The 21,980-nt window shown below is 57.2% G+C and overlaps 1 protein-coding gene across 3 annotated transcripts in view; it reads left to right on the top strand.

The window, feature by feature from the left end:
- The first annotated feature begins 2,740 nt into the window (after positions 1 to 2,740).
- The window catches only part of PTK2B (protein tyrosine kinase 2 beta), a 31,598-nt gene continuing 12,358 nt past the window's right edge, over positions 2,741 to 21,980 (top strand). Inside the window, exons 1-8 of one of the 3 annotated variants that reach the window (XM_051614518.1) lie at positions 2,741 to 2,883; positions 15,810 to 16,057; positions 18,555 to 18,733; positions 18,834 to 18,921; positions 19,427 to 19,506; positions 19,663 to 19,725; positions 20,075 to 20,129; positions 20,869 to 21,009. In XM_051614518.1, the coding sequence (XP_051470478.1) occupies positions 15,851 to 16,057; positions 18,555 to 18,733; positions 18,834 to 18,921; positions 19,427 to 19,506; positions 19,663 to 19,725; positions 20,075 to 20,129; positions 20,869 to 21,009 (813 nt within the window). In that variant the 5' untranslated portion in view covers positions 2,741 to 2,883; positions 15,810 to 15,850. Of the gene's footprint in view, positions 2,884 to 11,309; positions 11,614 to 11,921; positions 11,990 to 15,809; positions 16,058 to 18,554; positions 18,734 to 18,833; positions 18,922 to 19,426; positions 19,507 to 19,662; positions 19,726 to 20,074; positions 20,130 to 20,868; positions 21,010 to 21,980 lie in introns of those variants that run through there. The other 2 variants (XM_051614519.1, XM_051614520.1) reach the window with 2 other exon arrangements.

The raw sequence follows: 21,980 nt of genomic DNA, 5'->3' as shown, positions 1-21,980 counted from the left end.
ATGGGGGCTGATGATCCCAGCAGGGTGCACCACATCACTGGCACTTGTCTCAGCTTCTGCTGACAGCTCCCAAAAAGCACCTATGCATCAGGAATCTTGCTCCAGCATCCCACTCATGGCTCAGCACCCTGCTCTGCCATGACTGGTGTCTCCTCATCCCTTCCTGCAGCAGTCACCCACCCCCCCTTCATCCTCCTTTCTTTAGGGGTTTGGATCCTGAGCCACTTGAGAAAAGGATTTTTTCATCCCCTAAAAGTGAAAACGAGATTAATTATCACAGTAATTAATAACTGCTTTGCTGGAACTTGCTTTAGGTTGTGGGGCACAGGGGGAACCCCAAACTCCTGGGGTGCTGCAGGGGGCCAGAGGGTTCTCCAGCTCTGGTTGGCCGACCTGAAGATGGCAGCAATAAAACACGCAGCATCCCTCCACCTGCTTGGGAGTTAGTAGGGATGGCTCCATCCAACCCTCCTGACTCCAAGGACACCCCCAAATGACCTCTCCTCCCACCTTCTCCCCACTTCTCCCCAACTCCCTGCTGCGACGCAACTTCTTTCTTCTGCTTCTCCTTGGTGCCACCCCCCCACTCCTGCCCCAAACATCTGGAGCTGCAACCAGTGTCTTCCTCCATCACCTCCACCCTGGCCAAAGTAAGTTGGTGCCTTTCTCCTTCCATCAGCCCCATGCTGGGATGCTCGCAACCATTTCCCAAGCACCGTTCCCTAGTGATAGGAGAGGTGCTATTAATAAATCCCGTTGGATTTGATCGCTTCTCTCTGTGCCAATGAAGAGGGTGGTTTGGGGAAAGGGGGAGGAAGGGGGGAGGGCAGGGGGTGGGGTGTGTGTGGGGGAAACCTGTTTCTCATGAGCGTTTCGTAGCTACGAGCTCGCCCTGGGTGCAGGAGCATGGGATGGCTCAGCAGGCTGTTCAGCCAGCTTTCCTGTAAGTCCCGGGGATGAATCCACTGGGGGCTTGGGGAGGGGGCTTTTGGGTGAATTTTTGGCAGGGGGAAAAGCTTGTCCTGTTCTGTGGTGAAGGGGGCTGCACGGCCAGGGTTTCTCCCAAAGTTGTGTGTGGAGCCCAGGCACCTCCTTGGGAGTGGGTGGGCAAGATGAGGACGGGGGGCGAGGGGACGAGGTGCAGAGGAAAGGGACGGTGCCTCGCTCCATGGAGCCACGGCAGCGGGCGAAGGGCTCCTCAGAGCTGGTGGTCTCTCCTCCCCCCAAGGTAGCTCCATCCCTTTGATGGTATTTGAGGCATTTGAAGAGCTTGGCTGGCTTTGGGCAGGAGAGTGGGCACAGGCTGTCACTGCTGCTCTCCCTGCGTGGGAGAGCTGCCGCCAGAGCTCCGGGCACTCGGGGCTGCTGTGCTTGGAAGAGGGTGACGGTGGTTGAACTGTGTCCATCCAAAACTCTCCTGGCTTCTGAGTGAGGGTCATGCTTATGCCCAGGTCTCTGTGCCTCTTCCCTCTGCCTGCTCTTGGGGTTGCAAGGAGGTCCTGCTGCCCCTCTGTGCCTGTGGTGTGGTGATGCTCTGACTGTTCTCCAGCGGGAAGGGGCTGCGTCCAGGTTGTGCCTGGTGTAGCAGCAGTGGTTCCCAAGCATCACACCTCGAAGGGGGGGTTAATTTGGGGACAGCAAGGGAAGCTGATGGAAAGGAGATGGGGTGAGACCTGTCTCTGAACACCTCTCTCCAAGGCAGGGGTTGCCCATGCAGGGACATCCCCACTGTGCCAGTGGTGGGGCTGGTGTGAGGGTGCAGCCATTGATGGGGTGAGGGAGCAATGGGTTGGGGGATCCCCCAGGGTGGTACAGCTCCCCAGGACCCTGCAAGCTCCCACCCAAGGTTTGGGGAACTGCGTGACCAGCTTCGCCCCACCTCTTCCCCATTCCCACTTGGCACCTCCACGACCCTCTGATTTCCCAGCAGCCCCACTACATGCCATGGGGTGAGGGACATGGGGTGCACGCCATTGCTCCCCTCCTCCAGCTCTTCCTCAGCCCCTCAGGATCCCCAGTGGCCCAAACTGTTTCAGCAGATCCCTGGGGTCAGGGTCAGGTCCTCTGTGGCTGCCCCATCCTTGGATGTGTTCAAAGCCAGGTTAGATGGGGTTTGGAGCAACCTGGTTTAGTTGGTGTCCCTGCCCATGGCAAGGGGCTTGAGACGAGATGATCTTTAAAGTCCCTTCCCCTTCAAACCAGTCTGGGATTCCATGATTCTGGGGGCCTGGGTGGCTGGCCTTGATGTCCAGCCATGCAGTGGGTCCTCAGAGGAGCATTAAAGCCACCATTCAAGGGGTGCCTGGAGCACCCCAGAAGTCGGGAGGTGTTGCTGTGGCCCCAGGGGTGTGGCAGTGCTGGGACGGCTGCCCCGTGACTGTGAACGTCGGCCCCAGCGGCTCTTGCACCTTCCTCCTTCCTGCCTCAGGCTCTTCCGCAATGCTGGGGCGTCCCCTGGACCCGGGTGTTTTTTAGGGGGGGACACCCCTGAGGTGGGGGCTCTCCGGGGACAGCCTGCCTGCTCCTCCCAGGTATGAGCAAGACCAGCCTGAACACCGGCTGCCTCTGGCTCCCTGCCCAAATTCCCGGCTGATCCCAAGACCTGCCCCAACCTGCCCGCAGGACTGAGGTGAGGAGAGGCTGGGTGGGCAGGCAACGGGGTCCCGGGGGCCTTCCTCGCCTCCCGCCTCCTCTTCCTCGGTGGCATCCCGAGCTCAATCCGGAAGCGGGCAGTGGGGAGGAGTGGTTTCACCACCGGTACCAACCCACGGGACACGCACCCATCAGGCCAACAATCCTCCCCACCAGCGACTCCATCGCCTTGTCCCTGAGGAGTGGGGCTGGCTGGAGGACACAGAGGTGGCTCCCGTGCCCTTCACCAAGGTGAGACCCTCTCCCTGCTCTTGGAGGGACGCTTGGGGGATCGGGAGGGTCTCCATGGTGGGGATCCCCTCCCCAACACGCTTGGCCAGCCGCCTGCCTGCTTCCTTACTCCTTCCTGTGCTGGGGGTTGCGTGGCAGCTGTTTTTGGTAGCCTGGGGACAAGGAGGGCAGGGTGCAGAGCTCCCTGCCTGGCAGCCGGAGCTCAGGAGGTGGCCCAGCTCTGCTATCTCCTGCTGGCCTCAGTGTTTGCCCAACGGTGGGGCGGTTCCTGCCAGGGAACGTGCTTTGCCCTGTGCTCACCATCCCGGTACAGCGCCCGTGGGGCCAGCGGTGAGGAAAGTCAGAGCACTGCAAGTGCAGGGGGCTGATGCAGCAGCCCCGTAGCCACGTGTGCTTTCTGATGGGCCAGGGATGGGTGGTCCCAGCAGAGGATTCCTTCAGGACACGCTTCTCCTCCTGCATCCCTCCAGGGGATGTCTGACCACTTGGCCAGGGATTGGAAAGGACCTGGGGAGGTGTGGAGGTGCCGTGTGGGACTGGGACTGTGCCAGGGAGCAGGTGGCACGCGGCGGCTTGAGTGTGTGTCCTGTGCTGGCAGTGGGACCAGGCTGGATGAGGCACCGGCATTAGGGCAGGGAGGTGGGAAGAGGTCCATGCTGGCGCTTGGACCTGAGTGTGGTGTGTCCTGGGGGCTTCACACACAAGGCTGAACTTCATAGAATCCCAGACTGGTTTGGGTTGGAAGGGACTTCAAATATCAGTGAGTCTCAGCTCCCTGCCGTGGGCAGGGACACCTCCCACTAGACCAGGTTGCTCCAAGCCCCATCCAACCTGGCCTTCAACACTGCCAGGGATGGGGCAGTCACATGGGGCAACCTGGACCAGTGTCTCACCACTGTCACAGCAAAAAATTCCTTCTTCAGATCTCATCTCAATCTCCCCTCTTGCAGCTTGAAGCCCTTCCCCCTTGTTCCATTACTGCCTGTCCTTGTCAAAAGTTGGAGCCTTCTCCTCTTCAGGCTGAACAACCCCAGCTCTTTCAGCCTGTCTTTGTAAAATCATGTACTCAGTAATCTTAAAGGTCTTTTCCAACCAAAATTATAAAGATGCTGCACAGATCCTCCACCCCTGTCTTTGTCCAAAACTGTGCCCAGCACAGGGATATTTCCAGGATGAGGTGGCCATCAGGGCCCCGAAGTCTGGTGGGTAGGGGACAGCTGCAGTGTCCCCATGCAAGCATCCATCCATCCATCCATCCATCCATCCATCCATCCATCCATCCATCCATCCATCTTCCTAGCTGTCTTCATGCTGGAGGAAGCCTTGGAAAAGGGGTGACAGCAGTCTGGTGAAACACAGAAACTTCCCAGGAACAGTCCCATTCCCACCCATTGCTCCTGCAGGTGGGAATTGCCTCTGAGTTCTCTGGTGGCATCAGCCACGTGGTGAAGGCTGGGGGGGGATACAGTGAGTCCACCTTTGTGTGGCTGTGGGTGCCAGATCCTTGTAGCAGGATCCAAAATCCAGACATCCACAAGCTTCCTGGAACAGGGCAGCACCAGGATGCAGATCATGTTTGGGGTTCGGTTCTGCAGCCCTTATTTACAGCTCCTTTCCTTGCCTGCAGCAAGGAATATTCAGCAGAAAGGCTCTTCCAGGTGGTGGGGGCTGGGCAAAGAAGGGTCTGAATCATTTTGCTTTTTCCCTGGCAGAGTTATTACTCACAGAGCTGGAAATGCAAAACCTTGCTCATGGTTCAAGTTTGCAGCAGTGACAAACCCCGTGCCATACCCATGTCCCCTCTGCCAAAGCATCCTGGCTTGCAGGAGGGGAAAAAGCCTGGAATTCCCAGCACAAAAACCCCAGGGAGACTTTTCCCCACAGGGGTGGTGATCCCTCTGGCTCAATTGTGTTTGCCCCTGGGATGTGGGGCTGGCTGGCTGTGGGGCTCCATGGGGCAGAGAGGGGCAGTCTTGGTGGCATTGCAGTGAGGCCACTCGGCTTGTTTGGGGAAGTGGTTTCAAAGGAGGAACAAGAGCAGGGACGTGCTCCCGTCAGCCCCTGGGGACACCTCACAGGGCTCAGGCTTTTCCTTTTGGGGCCATTAGTGATGTTTTACATTTTTAAAATGGCTAAAATATGGCTTTCAGCAGAACTCTCATTCCCACAGGGAAAAACCCAGCAGCCCTGTCCTGGCTGTAACCACCACTAACATTAGTTGGCTGGTGCACTGGGCTGAACTGGCTTGGCCCCACCGCGGGGCTTTGGAGGGAAGGAAGTGCTGCAGATTCGGGCACAGGAACGTTCCTGCCAGTGGCTGCACCCTGGAAGGCCACAGCTTGTCCAAGCAAGCAGCCATGTGAAGGCACTAGCAGAGTTCCCTCAGGAAAAATCCCAGGTATTTTTAGGGTGAGAGTTATTTCATCCAGGGAGAACTGGAAAATAATGACCTAAAAGTGTCCATGTAGGCTGAAGAAGTTGCGTGGAGGTGATTTCCGTAGAGGTTTCCTCTTGTTCTCAGCACTGGTGAGGCCACATCTCAAATCCTGGGGTCAGTTCTGGGCCTCTCATAACAAAAAGGACATTGAAGGGCTGGAGCGTGTCCAGAGAAGGGCAACGGAGCTGGGGAGGGGTCTGGAGCAGAAGTGTGATGAGGAGCAGCTGAGGGAACTGGGGGTGTTCAGCCTGGAGAAAAGGAGGCTGAGGGGAAACCTTCTTGCTCTCTGCAAATCCCTGAAAGGAGGTTGGAGCCAGGGGGGGTTGGTCTCTTCTCCCAGGGAACAAGTGATGGGACAAGAGGAAATGGCCTCAGGTTGTGCCAGGGGAGGTTTAGATTGGATATTGGGAACAATTTCTTCCTGGAAAGGGCTGTCAGGCCCTGGCCCAGGCTGCCCAGGGCAGGGGTGGAGTCCCCATCCCTGGAGGGATTTCAAAGCTGTGTAGCTGTGGTGCTGAGGGACATGGTTTAGTGGTGGCCTTGGCAGTGCTGGGTTAATGGTTGGACTTGAAGGTCTTAAAAGCGTGGTGGCCCTGTTGGTTGCTGCAGGGGAGCTGTGCCCACCCCCTGCCCTCATCCCAGCTGGCAGAGGGTGCTGGTACCTGCAGTTCCTCCCGCCGGCTCCACAGATTGCCACCTCAGCAGGGGCAATGCCACAGGCTAGAGCTTGCCATGGGCAACCTGGCCTTGGTCTTGTGTCCTAAGGTGGCTCTAGCAAGTAGTGGCCGGGGTGCTCTGAGCCTTGTGCAAGTTGCTGCAACACTGCCATGTCACACACAGTGCCATGCTGCACACTGACCTGTGTCACACACTGACCCGTGTCACACACACTGCCGTGTCACACACCCCCCTGCACACCCTGCTCTCCCCTTGCCCACCCACAGGGCTCCATCTCTTCCCTTCCCAGTGCCACCCCACCAGCTGGAGCTTTCCCACCCCAGTTCCTGCCGGGTTCTGCTGTTGGGGCTCAGAGCCGAGCTGGGGGCCAGCCCAGGGGCTGCAGGGCCAGGGGTGCTGCTTGGGGCTCCTCCCCCCAGCAGGGCACAGGGCAGAGGAGGAAGAGGAGAAGGAAGGGAATCACCCTCGACCTCAAGGTCGAGAGCTACAAACCTCACACTGGAAAAAAACTTCAGAAATCAGACATTTTGAGGGAGTTCACGGGGAATAAACCCAGCAGGCAGAGAGTTGAAGGCACCTCAGGGAGACGTTTGGCTTATTTTGTTTTTTTTAAAAAATGATATTTCAAATGTTTCTCTTTCCAAGAAGAAGGTTGCAAACTTTGCAAGGGGTAAAAAACTTTGTTTGGTGGGGAGCAGGGGTTGTGTGAGCCTGTGCAGCAGCGTGATAGTGCAGGCTGGAAATGATTGACAAAAGGGAAAGTAAAATGCTTAATTAAATGACAGCAATTAATTCCACCCCAAAGGGGTGGTGTGGGACATGCTAACGAACCTGCCAAGCGTGTAGAGAGGGCTCGGTTGTGGGGCCCTGCAGTTTGGAAAGGGAAAGGAGTTTTGAAGCTGGGCACAGAGGTGACTTCTGAGCTGGTTCTTGGTGGTTTTTACCCAGGGAAGTTGTCACTGTGTGGTGTGATGGTGGCCAAAGGCTTTTCCAGGCCGTGGACAAGCAGCTGGAGCTTGAACTTCCCAGTTAGTGCTGGGGAAGGGTTCTGGTAGATGCTGGAGGAGCTGCAGGTTGGCACCCACTGGGTAATTTCTGCAAAAAAAGCAACAATTTATAGGTTTGGAGTAGAGACGTTTCCTTCAGTGAGCTGACAGGGATATAATGAATATTTCTGAACTTTATGAAGTTACAAAGTCATTCACACAAAGTTATGGAGTTTGGTTCAACACAGCCAAGTGCAAAGTCCTGCACGTGGCTTGGGGCAATCCCAAACAGAAATCCAGGCTGGGCAGAGAATGGTTGGAGGCAGCCTTGAGGAGAAGGACCTGGGGGTGTTGGTTGATGAGAAGCTCACCATGAGCTGGCACCGTGTGCTGGTAGCCCAGAAACCAACTGTGTCCTGGGCTGCATCCTCAGCAGTGGGACCAGCAGGGCCAGGGAGGGGATTGTCCCCTTCTGCTGCACTCTGATGAGACCCCCTGCAGTGCTGGGTCCAGCTCTGGGGTCCCCAACACAAGAAGGACATGGAGCTGTTGGAGTGAGTCCAGAGGAGGCCACAGAGATGATGTGAGGGCTGAAGCAGCTCTGCTCTGGAGGGGCTAAAGGAAAGCTGGGGAGGGGCTTTTGACAAGGGCAGGGAGTGATGGGATGAGGGGGAAGGGTTTCAAGGTGCAAAAGGGGAGATTTAGATGAGATCTGAGGAAGAAATTCTTTGCTGTGAGGGTGGTGAGACACTGGCCCAGGTTGGCCAGAGCAGCTGTGGCTGCCCCATCCCTGGCAGTGTTGAAGGCCAGGTTGGATGGGGCTTGGAGCAAGCTGGTCTAGTGAGAGGTGTCCCTGCCCATGTCAGGGAGGTTGGACTTAAATGGTTTTTAAGTCCCTTCCAACCCAAACCAGCCTTGGATTCTCCAATAAGGGGAATCAGTGTGAGCACCCAGACACAGGTGTCCTCCCCTGGACACCTTGGAAAGGTGATGCCAGCCCTGATGGTGATGCCAGTCCTGATGCCCAGTGCCAGCTCTCTCCCAGCTTTGAGCATGGAGGGGGGTTTCTACCCCAGACTCTCTATTTTCCTTTCCCTTCCCCTTCAGAAAAGGAAACAGGAGCAGCATTTCCCGTGATTCCCACGGGTTGCCTGGCGACTGGGATGCTTAGCGACCGGGCCCTGCCGTCAACCATCCCTTCATGCCAACAAGGATGCTGAGAGCCCTTCCCCACTCCCCTTTCTTCTCCCACAGAAAGGCATGTTTGACCCTTTTCCTTACACAGTAGTCACCTGGTTCTTTGCTGGAACAGTGTTGGAAGCATTTTTGGTTGTGGAGCTACAAGAAAAGACCTGGACCAAGTGATAGTTCTGTTATTAATTATAAGAATGAGTGGGAGCCTCAGGACAACCCAGTTTCTCTCCTGGCATAAAAGATGAGGGCTTTAGGGTGAGCCCCTCTCACTGCAAAGCCTGGATGTCTTTCTGCCCCCCAAGGGCTGCAGGATTACTCCTGGTCAGAGCACTACAGAGAAGTGGCCAAGGGACAATATGTAGGCAGATCTGGCAGGATCCATCAGAGCAGAGACCAAAATGGTTTTTATCTCCACCCCAGGCAGTCCGTCCTGTGGGGGGAAAGGATGCTGTGGCCCTTCTGCAGCCATGGGACCCACAAAATTATAGCATCAGAGAATCATTTTGGTTGGAAAAGACCTTTAAGATCCCCAAGTCCAACCATTAACCCAGTACTGCCAAGGCCACCACTAAACCATGTCCCTCAGCACCACAGCTACATGGCTTTGAGATCCCTCCACGGATGGGGACTCCACCACTGCCCTGGGCAGCCTGGGCCAGGACCTGACAGCCCTTTCCATGAAGAAATTGTTCCCAATATCCAATCTAAATCTCCCCTGGCACAACTTGAGGCGGTTTCCTCTTGTCCCATCACTTGTTCCCTGGGAGAAGAGACCAACCCCCCCTGGCTCCAACCTCCCTTCAGGCACTTGCAGAGTGAGAAGGTCTCCCCTCAGCCTCCTTTTCCCCAGGCTGAACACCCCCAGTTCCCTCAGCTGCTCCTCATCACACTTGTGCTCCAGACCCTTCCCCAGCTCCCTTGCCCTTCTCTGGACACGTTCCAGCCCCTCAATGTCCTTCTTGTCATGAGAGGCCCAAAACTGACACCCAGGATTCGAGATGCGGCCTCACTAGTGCTGGGCACAGGGGGAGAATCCCTGCCCTGGTCCTGCTGGCCACACTAGTGCTGATACAGGCCAGGATGCTAGTGGCCTTCTTGGCCACCTGGGCACATGATGGCTCATATTCAGCCACTGTCCACCAACTTTCCCAGGTTGTTCTCCACCCATTTTTTTTTGGAGTGGGCTGCAGAGTCTCTCTGCCTGGTGAGGAGGTGGCCAGGAGCAGTTATCAGGAGTTCAGGGTGGACATTTTGTCTTGAGGACCAGGCACCACAGTGACCATGGCTAAAAAAAAGTGGTTCTGGGGTTCCCTTAGCCCCTCACCCTGGTGCACCCTCCTGGCAACCAGCTGTCCCCATCTCCTGGCGAGCTGTTCCTCCACAGATGGTCCTGCCTGGGCTCATTCCCAGCTCCAAACAGCTCTGCTCTGTGCTGGGAACACAGAGATCCTTCCCCATGCCTGAGTCACCCCCTCCAGCTGAGCTGCCGCGCGTGGGTTGTGACGCTGTGCTCCGGGTGGCATTTCGAATTCCCCGGGAGTGCCTGGCAGGTACCAGCATCCCACCTGCTGCCTGGCTGCGGGTGGGAATCACAGCGTCAGGAGGGGAGTTGGGATGTGGGGAGAGGTGGGATGCAGGGGGAGATGGGATGAGGGATGAGATGGGATGTGTGGGGAGATGAGATGTGAGGGGAGATGAGATGCAGGATGTGATGGGAGGCAGGGAGAGATGAGATGCAGGATGTGATGGGATGCAGGGGGAGATGGAATGTGGGACAAGATGGGATGCAGTGGAAGATGGGATGCAGGGGGACCTGGATGCTGGCAGAAGTGGGATGCAGTGGAAGATGGGATGCAGGGGGACCTGGATGCTGGCAGAAGTGGGATGCAGGATGAGATGGGATGCAGGATGAGATGGGATGTGGGTCCATGTCCAGCCCTGCACCCAGAGGCAGACACACAGATGTTTTCCCAGTCTGAAAAAGGGGAGTACCTTCCTGGGGGGGAATAATTGCCCTCCACCCCTGCAGGAGACAGGACAAGGGGTCCTGGGCTGCTGCTGTAGCCAGGGAGGTGTCAGATGGGCAGAAATGCGATGGGGCCTGAGGAGATCTGAGGGATGTTTGTCATCTGCTGGTGTTGTTTTTGGCTATTGTGGGGAGCCACTGCACTAGGGCTGGGGGTGCTACCGAGGGGGGTGTGTTCTGGGGTCCCTTAGCAGAGAGGACAGTGCCTCTGCACCTGCTCCAGGCCCCCGCCCAGGATGCCCATCCTCACCTGCTAGAGCTTGTGTCATTTCCTTTGCTTTGCGAAACTTGGGCTTCCTCTGCAGGGACATCATGTGAGGAGCTCTCAGTCCCCTGCCCGCCCCGGGGGAGGGGACAAAGTGGAATTGGGACTGTCTCGGTGTCCCCCAGCCAGCTCCCACCGCTGGACCATGCTCCACACTGCCATCCCACCTCTCATCCCACCTCCAAGGTCTGTCGCATCCCGCTGCCAAGTTGGCAGCATCGTGCATGTGCCGTGGATGTGCCATTGTGAAATCCCCCCGGGATGAACCTTCACTGGCGGGAAAAAGAGGAAAGGTGCCCCAGATAGGCAAGGAGAGGAGATGGAGGGTGGGGATGGGATGTGCAAGGAGGCAGGACAGCTGGAGTTACACCCCATGGCAGAGGCTCGTGCCTGGCTGGAGCTTGGCTCCAAGCCCACGTGGATGTCCCCGCAGCCCCCTGAGGTCACCTGCCGTGGTTTTGTGTCACTGACCCTCTATTCCCAGCCACCATCTATGGTGGGGAGGCAAAAACCTGCTCCCAAGTGCCCACTGGGGACAGGGCTGAGTGGATGGGTGGGGACGGGGCTGAAGGGGTGAATGGGGACAGGGCTGAGGTGATGGATGGGCAGTGGGCAAGGCAGACTCGGGGTAGATATAGGGGACAAAAGATCAAGTGTGTTGGTTGGATGGCTGCAGGTGATCTCCAGGGGAGCACCCATCCCTGCTCCCAGTTACATGGTGGAAACCCACTGGGTTTGGTGATGCTGTAGGTGCTGAAGAGGGTAAGAGCCTGTTTGTTCCCCCGCGTACCGAGCAATGAACTAATGAGTCAGTCTGTTCCACCGGGAACCGAGCAATGAACTAATGAGTCACTTAAATACCTGCATAGATATGGGAAGGGCCGGGGTCAGAGCAGGCAGCTCTGCCTTCGGGGGCTCTCCCTGCACCCTCCCCTGCCATCGAGGGGGCCCGGGGTGACTCAGGCTGGGCTGCGGTCCCTGCGCCAGGGGGTTGTGTTTTCCTTGGATGGAGCTGGGATCCAAGTTGGCAGCCGCGGAAGGAAGGAGCAGGATGGTCTGGGGAGGGATGCGCCGGGTCCCGGCAAGAGGGATGGTGGAGCCCATGGGCCGGTCTGGCAGCTGGACACCCTCTTGGGTGGCCAGGGTAAGTCCCAGGTCACTGTTGTTCCCGTCTCCTGCTTCCTGCGGGGTCCTCAGGTCGTATTCCTGACTGGAATTGAGGATTCAGATTGGGATTTACAGCTGTCGGATTCGGATTGGGGTTTGCAGAGGAGGGGGGATGCCAGCTGCCTGCTCTGCCTGCTGCCTGCGTCTGCCGCTGGCACTGAGACCACCAGAAGTGGCCCCCTCGGGGGGAGGCTGGGCGAGCCGTGCCTCAGTTTCCCCATCTGCGTGCCGGGCTCCGGCAGCACGTGTGTGAGCGTGGGCGCAGCGCAGCCGCCTCTGCGCGCTCCTGTCAGCCGCAGCAGGAAGCGCCGGCTCCGGCAGCGCTTGGGGACAGAGAGGACAGCCACCTTGCCGTAAGTGCCACTTACCTCCTGCTTCCCCCTGGGTGCCCGCCTCGGGGCTGCGAGGGTGGGACTGAGACCCTCCACCTGCAGGAGGTGGGCGGAGGGCTGAGCATGCGCCAACTCATCACACTGGGCTGGGGAAGAGGCTCGGGGAAGGTGGGGGGGTGGTTCAGCGTGTCATTGTGGCCCTGGCCCCCAGCCCAGGGCTGTCACTGGGGGCTTGGGGTAGGGCTGGACAAAGCAGCACCCGGCGGGTGGGGAGGGGGGCACCAAACTTTCCCAAGAGCTCGGGAGCAACTGGAAAAAAACTTCCTGGCCTGGGGCTGGGCCAGGGTGTGGGCCAGGAGGTGGCTCTGAGCTGCCCTGGGACCTTTCAGGGTGTCACTCATAGGCAACAGAGGCTGCTGGGGAGGGTACGCAGGCTGCACCAAGGAGATGGTGGTGGTGATGGCAGCAGGGCAAGCTCTCAGTTTCGTTTCATGGGTTCTTCCTTCCCCGTGTCCCTGGCTAGGGCTGCATCACACCTCCTACACATCTGTCCCCACTGGGGACGAAGCTGGGGTCCCATGAGACATGTCCCCACACCAGAGGGGGAGGCAAGTGGGCAGGGGGTGGAGGTACAGAGGGCTTGGGCTGTGGCCAGGACCTCTTCTCCAGCCCTGAAACCCAGACATGTAGGGCCAGCTTCATACAGGACACATGCTCCCTAGCCAGATGTCCCCAAGGATCTGTTGTCATCCCCGGGCGCTGCACAGCCAGGGTGCAGGCGCTGCCTCACTGAGCTCCCCGGCTTTATTTGGGATCAACATCTTTGCTCCAGGATGTGCAGGGGCTGGGAAACCATGCGGTGCCTTGCTGGCATCCCTTGAGTCTACACTGGCTTCGAGGGGACATGGAAATGCGGGATGTGGCCTTGTTCCTGCTGGCTGCCAGCCGTGACAGTCAGAGGAGCTGCTCAGGGGCAGCTGGATGGTCTCTGTGGGATCTCTGGGATATTCTCTGTGGGATGCTGTCTGCAGGATATTCCCTAGGATATTCTCTGCAGGATGCTCTCTGCATCCTGCTCTCCAGCAGCTTCCCTCATCGAAGCAAGGGGACGGAGGGAATATTCAGCTTGGGTCCTGGCCCCATGGGCTCACTGAGGGCATGTGGGGTCGTGTTGTGGGAATGGGACTGGAGGAAGAAAACACAACATGAGGAGAAAGCAGGGAAAAATAAGTAGAGCCAAAGTGAAACGTTCCCAGTGCTTGACCTTAGCCATTGTCCTGCTCAACCAAGAGCTGAGCTACCCCTCCCCCAGCTGCTAAATTAGGGCATTGTCTCCACCCCCCTGGGAGGCTCCCTCTGAAACCCTGAGGACTCAGAGTTCATTTTTCAGAGAGAGATCTTTATTTTACCTGGAAGTTGTGGCTGCCCCATCCCTGGAGGTGCTGAAGGCCATGTTGGATGGGGCTTGGAGCAACCTGTTCTAGTGGGAGGTGTCCCTGCCCATGGCAGGGGGTTGGGACTAGATGATCTTTGAGGTCCCTTTCCACCCAAACCAGTGTGGGATTCCATGATTTCTGGGAGGAGAAGCTCTTTGGGTACCAGCCTCTTCTGCAGAGCAGCGGGAGCTGTAGCAAAGGCTGGAGTGGAGCATCTCCCACTTATGACAGACACTTTCTGATTTTGCTTCACACTTTTGCTCTTCGAGCCTGGTCAAAGGAGAAACAAGTCATTTAGCACAGCGTGGATGTGGTCTGTGGGCTGGTGTGAGCTATCCCTGGTATCACCTGCAGGGACAGGACAGAACACAGCAAGGGTGATGCTGTGGTTGTCCCTGCTTCAGCCAGCCCATGAGAAGGGGACGAGGCTGAAAGGCAGAGAGCCAGCCCCAGGGGTGTTGTGCAGAGGATGTGGGCTGCTGCACGGTGCTCCCTGTGCAGACACTGCTGAGAAGGAGAGGAAAAATAACAAGTACAAAACCCAGTGTGAAAATGTGTGACCTCACGTGTGTGGCTGCTGGTGTGCCTGGGCTCTCTGCCAGCCTGTGCCTGGAGGTGACAGTTACCAGCTCAGTGCTGCTGCCTTGCTCAGGTCACAGAATCCCAGACTGGTTTGGATTGGAAGGGACCTTAAAGAGCATCTAGTCCCAACTCCCTGACATGGGCAGGGGCACCTTCCATTGGACTAGATTGCTCCAATCCTCATCCAACCTGGCCTTCAACACTGCCAGGGATGGGACAGCCACAGCTGCTCTGGGCAACGTGGGCCAGTGTCTCACCACCCTCACAGCCAAGAATTTCTTCCTCAGATCTCATCTCAGTCTCCCCTCTTGCAGCTTGAAACCATTCCCCCTCATCCCATCAGTCCCTGCCCTTGTATAAAGTCCCTCCCCAGCTTTCCTGTAGCCCCTTCAGGTCCTGGAAAGTGCTCTAAGGTATTCCCAGAAGTTTTTCTTCTTCAGGCTGAACAACCCCAATGCTCTCAGCCTGTCTCCAGAGCAGAGCTGCTCCAACCCTCTGATCATCTCCATGGCCTCCTCTGGACTTGTTCCAACAGCTCCATGTTCTTCTTGTGCTGGGGACCCCAGCACTGGACCCAGCACTGCAGGGGGGGGTCTCACCAGAGCAGAGCAGAGGGGGACAATCCCCTCCCTTGCCCTGCAGGTCCCGCTGCCGGGGATGCAGCCCAGGACACAGTTTTTTCCTGGAACCGACACTCCCATGTCCTTCTCCTCAGGGCTGCATCCCACCACTACCTTAGCAATGCTCCACAGGGATGCACAGCGTCCTGCCTTGTTCCCTCAGAGCCACCTGTAGAACAACAGTCCAGCCCGTCCACGCTCTGCACCGCTGCAAACAAACCCCTTGGTACAGCTCCGGGCTCCGCCGGGCGTATTTTTAGGCCGATGACTCAGGCGAGTTGCTTTAAAAAGCCGGAGCTGGCGGAGGCAGCACACGGTGTCCTGGCAGCGCACAGGCTCGTGCTGGGGCTGTAATTACAGCCTCACAAGTCATGGTGCAAGTAATGATGGTGCAGATCCCACCAAGGAAGAAAAAAAAAAGATAATGGGAAAACGGGGAGAGAAAAGCTCTGGAAGGGATCCTGCAGCATGGCTTTCTTGGTGTCTTCCCCATCAGTGCTTGGAGACCCTCAAGCTCCATGCGAAGCTTTCCCGGGGAGCTGGTGGCTGGGCTGAGAATAACATCTTTGCTTTTAGGGGGTTACGTGAGCTGAGTTTGCCCAGCCTCAGCCCGGGTGCAGCCCTGTCTGCCTCCCAAGCCAAAAGCCACCCAAAGAGGAAACATGTGGGATCCATTTGGATCATCCAAGACTCACATAACCTCAAATTCAAACCACTTCCCTTCCACCTGAAATGATATTTCTTGGAGCTGGCTTCTGGGTTTTATCCCCTCTGAAAATAAAAGAGTAAATGGATACTAATATGTGTGGTCTTTGCCAGGAAGAAGGAATCCACCTGGCTCATCCTGTTCTGCTCTTAACTGTGTTTTTGCAAAGCCAGCTGCTAAAGTCAGCTTGGTTGAGAAGTCACGTAGTTGAACCACAGCTGTAGCTCTGAGGTGTTGCTCTGGAGGTGACAAGGAGTCAGAGATGTTGCTGTGGAGGTGACAAGGACACCAAGCTCTGCTCAGTGGAGCATCCATCCATCCATCCATCCATCCATCCATCCATCCATCCATCCATCCATCCATCTATCCACCCATCTCCATCTCTCCATCCCTTCCCTCCTTCCCTTCCCCATCCACCTCCTGACCCCACGCCCACCCCACAAGGTGACACCACTTCCCAGTGTCCCCACCATGCCATGGCTGTGTCTCCCCCACAGGGAAGGGATGCTCAGCTCCTAGCGCCCCGGGCGTGGTGAGGATGACGACCATCCCCGAGGCCTTGAGTCGCTCACGGAGCAGCTCCTCCCGCAGCTTGGCTGGGACACTGGAGACCACCTTGGGCATGGGGACGCTGGAGATGGACAAGGAGGAGATGCGCATCCTCAAGGTCTGCTTCTACAGCAACAGCTTCAACATGGGCAAGAACTTCAAGCTGGTGAAGTGCCCTGTGACGACAGAGATCCGGGTAGGTGGGCAGGGGGGTGGATGGGGCTGATGTGTCCACCTGGCATCAGAGCCAGCTTCCTTCCATGCCTTTCCCATGGCATGGTAGACCCCATGACACCAAAGAACCACCAAAACGTGGAGGATAGAGAGGAAATTAGGCTGTGTCTGGTGGTCTGGGAGGTTGAGGAGGACAAGGGCTTGTGTCACAAGCCGATATTGGGGGCTACTGGCTGTCAGGTGCTTTCATGCCTTGCCCCCCAGTTTGAAGGGGTTGTTGAATAAGACCGAGGGTCACACACGGCACTTGCCTTTCACAGAGGAACTGCCGCTGTGGGACCGTGTTTTAGAGTTTGAATGCACCCCCACCACGCTCACAAATTGCTTCTAAGACCAAGGTTTACTACACGAATTAATTGGTTTATTAAGGGTTAACACAAACTGAGGGATGAGGATTAGGGAAAATGTAAATGGCTACCAGGGATATATATATATATATATATATACACACACACATAAATATACAGTAAGAAAGTGCCCTTTAGGGAAGTAATGAAAAAGGTCCTGGGCTTTTAAGGCGTTCTCTCTGACAGAGGGTTGAGGACCAAAGGGAGGAGGGAGGAAGCCCGAGGTCAGTCCTCCCCAAGAGGTCGCACTGTGTGTGCAAGTATGAGGACAGGAGTGTGTGTGGGGGGTTGATGTTACCCTCGGGCAGCTTGTACCCGACGGCTCCTGTCCAGCAGCAGCAGGGGTTGGTGGCCCCTGCAACCGGCAGCAACATGCGGGGGGGGGGCTCCGGCCCCGACCCCAGGGCTCAGGACCCCGGCACGCTCACCCTAAGGCCCAGGCTCGACCCAGGGCAGGCAGGCAGTCCCAGAACCAGGCTCTGCAACAGGGGGGTGTCCCACGCAGGAAGCATCCGAACAGGCCTCAGGGGCCACCTGCAGAACTCGCCTCCTTTTATACCCCCGTGTCCCACCTGTCCAGCCAGCGTCACTGTCCAGAGCCAGTAGCATCCATGAGCCCCAAGTTAGGGTGGTGACTGTCAGGGGCAATGTGTGACTTGTCGCCCATCCTTTCTGTCCCGGACCACATCTGTTGTTTTGGCTTCAGTTGTCCTTGAGGAGCAAGTCTGTGTTAGTCCATTAACTGGGAATAATCAGCAGAAGGCCTTCGCTGGCTTAAAAGGCATTTTGTTTAGACTTGTGTGGGGGAGAAAAGAACAGTTTCCCACAGCTTGTTGGCCCTGCTGTTGGTTCCTGCTGCTGGTCTCCCTTGTGGGCACCAGGGCAGAGTTTCTAGGCCGTTGCTCATCTTGCCCTGGAGAAGACATCCCCAGGCATAGTGGTGCAGGGAGCAATCGGAGGAGGCCAGACAACAAGTGGATTTAGGACATGATGATGCCTTGTGGGGCTTGGAACTGGCAGGAGCTGGATCCCCACCTTTCCTCCATCTCCACTGACCTGTGTAGACACAGGTCCTTGGTGGTGAGGAGGATGGTGACCTTCACAGCCTTGACCCTTGGCATTTCCCCATGGCCATGTCATGGTGTCACTGCCTGTTTGGGTGACTCTGCCACCTCTAGACACTCTGTGGCCAGCAGCACCTGTTGGTCTCCTGCCAGGACCCAGGTCCTTTCTCCCAGCCCACCAGGACTCCTGCACCCAACTTTGCTTGTGGAGACATGGGGCTGGGAGGAGAGCAAAGGTGATATTGGTGTCTTCCCATCACAGACACAGCGGCTTTGGACTGGAAGTGTGCTACTCACCCTTCCTACCTGCAGCTTCAGCTTCCCATCAAGGGGAAGATATTCAGGCACCGGGTACCTGCTTGGATGTTGCTGGGTTGGTGTCCTCCAGGAGAGATGCCCACCCTGGGTACAATAGGTGATGCCTTCTCCTGGGGCAAGGCATTGCAATGAAATCATGGGGAGGTGACTGAAGTACAGCTGAGCTGGGGGTTGTTCCTCAGCTGGTGGGACATAGAGGGGGGACAGGGCTGTCCTACTCCTCCCATCTCCAGGAGGAGATTGTGGTGTGGCAGAAGTGTTTTGGAAAAGTGTGCAGAGCAGGAGGACTCACCAGGGTGGGAAAGATATGCCTGGGGAGGGGAAGTGCAAATGAAACCATGAGATGGCAACAGGCTGGCTTTGCCCAATCCAGGGGTGGGAGTGCAGCCAGCAGGACACAGGAGCAGAGAGAGCCAAAGGTGGTCACTCCTCAGGGACAACTAGGCCACTGGTCATGTTAATAACTGTCAACATTTAGTTGCATTTTTGACCAAAATACCTCTGGGAGGTTGGATGAGACGTGCAGGCTGTGGGTTGTTGAAGAGCACGTTGGAGGCATCTTTGGAGGCTTCATGTGGAGCTGGTGGCTGTGTCCAGGGCTGTGTTTTTGCTCCAGGGACATCTCTGTTGCAGTTGGGCTGCAATTCCTCCTTGTTCTCCTGTTATCTAAAGCTCATCTGAAGCCCAGCTGGGGACAGTTGGGTCTCAGCCCTTCTTCTTTCCACCCCAGGAGGTGATCAAGTCCATCCTGGTCAGCGGCCGCATCGGACCCGACATCAAGTTGGCCGAGTGCTACGGGCTCCGCCTGAAGCACGTGAAGTCGGATGAGATCCACTGGCTGCACCCGGACCTCACGGTGGGCGAAGTGCAGGAGAAGTACGAGTGCCTACACCTGGAAGCTGAGTGGAGGTAGGACCCATGCCCAGGGCAGGGACACTGGGGACTGCTGAGTTCCATTAGATGGAAAGCTCCAGCGTGGTCCTCATCGAGGGTCTCTCCTTGTTGCCAGGTACGATCTCCAAATCCGCTACCTGCCGGAGGACTTCATAGAGCGCTTCAAGGAGGACAGGACCACCTTGCTGTACTTCTACCAGCAGGTCAGGGGTGGCCCTGGGGGTCTCCAAGCCAGGTCTGATCTCCATCCACCCTGACCCACCCCTCAACCCCTGGAGGATGTTTCCTCCTCCCCAGCCCAGTAAACATGATTCCCAAGAGCCCCAGGACCTTGTAGAACCTTTACCTTCACCCTGAGCTGCTGAACTCTCCCAAGCTGCAGCCCATGGGCAGCCCCTGTGGTCCTGCTGAGCTGCCAGGCCAGCATGTCCCCACTGGGGACAGCCAGTCCCAATGTTCTCTGGTCCTATTCTATGACCAAGCCAGTGCATCCCCGTCAGGGCCAGCTAGTCCCAACATCCTGTGGTCCTGTCCCACGGCCAGGCCAGCGTGTCCCCACTGGGGACAGCGAGGCCCAACTCCTTTACCCTGCTCCTGCATCCCAGCATGGGATGTGGGAGAGCGTGGACAGTGTGAGCATCCCCTGCAGTATCTCCTGCCCGTCCCCTGTCCCCCCTGCCCCCTGACCTGCCCCCCGTGTCCCCACAGCTCCGCAGTGAGTACATGCAGTCCTACGCCAGCAAGGTGAGCGAGGGCATGGCCCTGCAGCTCGGCTGCCTGGAGCTCCGGTACGTGTGGGCACCTGCCCGGGGGGATGTGGGGCCAGGGCTGGACCTGGGGGGTGGTCAGGTGGTGAGAAGGGGGGGTTCCAGCTCAGTCTTTGCGGAGGCAGGGGGAGGTGGGGGAGGGATGCAGGAGCTGTCTGATGTCCCTCCCCTCCACAGGAGGTTCTATAAGGACATGCCTCAAAATGCACTGGAGAAGAAATCCAACTTCGAGTTCCTGGAGTGAGTAGGGACGGGCCAGCCTGCCCGGATGGACCCCTGGACCCCCAGTTCCCCGATCCCCACCTTGTCCAGGAGGCACTGAGGGGCTGGGGTCTGCAGATGGCCTTTCTCATCATCCCAAATCTCATCATCCCACACCTCCTCATCCTCCTGCATTACCTCATCCTCCCAAAACCTCCTCATCCTCCTGCACCTCCTCATCCTCTTGCACATCCTTATCCTCTAGCACCTCCTCATCCTCCCACAATCACCAACCCTGCTGATGGGGGTGCAAGGAAGAGGGGAGAGGGGAACATTTCCCTGTGTCTTTGGGGAGCCATTAATGTGCAGGGGGGTTTCTGGTCTCCAGGAAGGAAGTGGGCCTGGACCTCTTCTTCCCCAGCCAGATGCAGGAGAACCTGAAGGTAAGGCACGTGTGTGTGGGTGAACAGGTGCAAGGTGTGGAAGCGTGCATGGACATGACTGGGGGTGCTCATGCACACAGATTTACATGTGTGTGCACATCTGCCTGCACTTGTGCACGTGTTGGGTTGTGCTCCCCCTTGTGATGCTGTAGCTGTGTGTGTGTACACGCAGATATGGGGCATCAGCCTACACCTGTGGGTTGACACACACCTTTACATGCACGTTTCCCCACAGTCATGAAGCTTTGCACACACTCATGAGGGGGTATCTGCCCACGTGTGTGTGTTCATATCCAGAGCCACGTGTGTTCATATGTGCACGGGTGGGTTGGCATGTGCAGGCATGTCTGCACACCTGTGAAGGTGGATTTGCATGTGTGCATATCTGTGCAGATGTGTGCATGCAGGCATACATGTACACACGTGTGTATGTACGTATGCACGCACACATGTGTGTACATGCAAGTGAGCACGTGTGCTGGCATGTGCACCTGCCTGGACATGGGTGCATGTTCATATCTGCAGGTGAGTGTCAGTCTGTGTCCATGCATGTGTCCATGTCCTTGCCTGTGTCTGTGTGTGTGTCCACATGCATCTCCCTGTCTGTGCCTGTACATGTGTCCATGTTGATGTCTGTGTCCGTGTCCACGTGTGTGTCCACATGCAGCTTGCCCCCTCGCCCCCCTTGCCCCCTGTCCCTGCTGGTGGCCAGCCTGGCTAGCAGCAGCTGTGCCCGCAGCCCAAGCAGTTCCGGAAGATGATCCAGCAGACGTTCCAGCAGTACGCGCTGCTGCGGGAGGAGGAGTGCATCCTCAAGTTCCTCCACACCCTCGCCACCTTTGCCAACATCGACCAGGAGAGCTACCGCTGCGAGCTCATCGTGAGTCCATCCCGTGGGGTGGGATGAGGTCAGCTTGGCTAGGGCTTGGAGCCAGCTGGTGTAGCAGGAGGTGTCCCTGCCCACGGCAGGGGGTAGGAACTAGATGGTCTTTAAGGTCCCTTCCAACCCAAACCAGACTGGGATTTGATGAGGTGAGATGATCCTAAGCCATTAATTAGCTCTGCGTGGTGGGGCAGTGAGCTGCTACCTGAAGCATCCCCTGGTACTGTTTGGGATGTGACATGTGGCAATGTGGACAAAGCCACCCTGCTGTAGTTGGCTCCCTGCCACAGTCCACAGGCTCAGAGTGGGGCTTGATCACCCCGAGTTCAGGGGAGATCCTGCAGGGTCTTGGAAATCACAGAATTGTTTTGGTAGGAAAAGACCTTTAACATCCTTGAGTCCAACCATTAACCCAGCACTGCCAAGGCCACCACATCTACACGGCTTCCAAACCCCTCCAGGGATGGGGACTCCACCACTGCCCTGGGCAGCCTGGGCCAGGGCCTGACAACCCTTTCCAGGAAGAAATTGTTCCCAATATCCAATCTAAACCTCCCCTGGCACAACTTGAGGCTGTTTCCTCTTGTCCCATCACTTGTTCTTTGGGAGAAGAGACCAACCCCCCCCCCCGGCTCCAACCTCCTTTCAGGCAGTTGCAGAGCAAGAAGGTTTCCCCTCAGCCTCCTTTTCTCCAGGCTGAACACCCCCAGTTCCCTCAGCTGCTCCTCATCAGACTTGTGCTCCAGACCCTTCCCCAGCTCCGTTGCCCTTCTCTGGACACACTCCAGCCCCTCTGTGTCACTTGTTGTCCCCCCAAGGGAGGCACAAACCCAAAAAATGCCCCCAGGGAGGGGATTTCTGATCCTGCAGCCCTCCTGGCATCACCTCCCCAGGAGAGAGATGATCATCCCTCCACTCCCCTCAGCAGGGGGAGGCCCTGGGGGCCTTTTTGGAGGATGCTGGGAGGG

This window comes from Apus apus, chromosome 3 (genome assembly GCF_020740795.1).
Source record: "Apus apus isolate bApuApu2 chromosome 3, bApuApu2.pri.cur, whole genome shotgun sequence".
NCBI lineage: Eukaryota > Metazoa > Chordata > Aves > Apodiformes > Apodidae > Apus > Apus apus.
The sequence above is the reverse complement of the archived record's forward strand: the minus strand, read 5'-3'. Positions and strand labels throughout refer to the sequence as shown.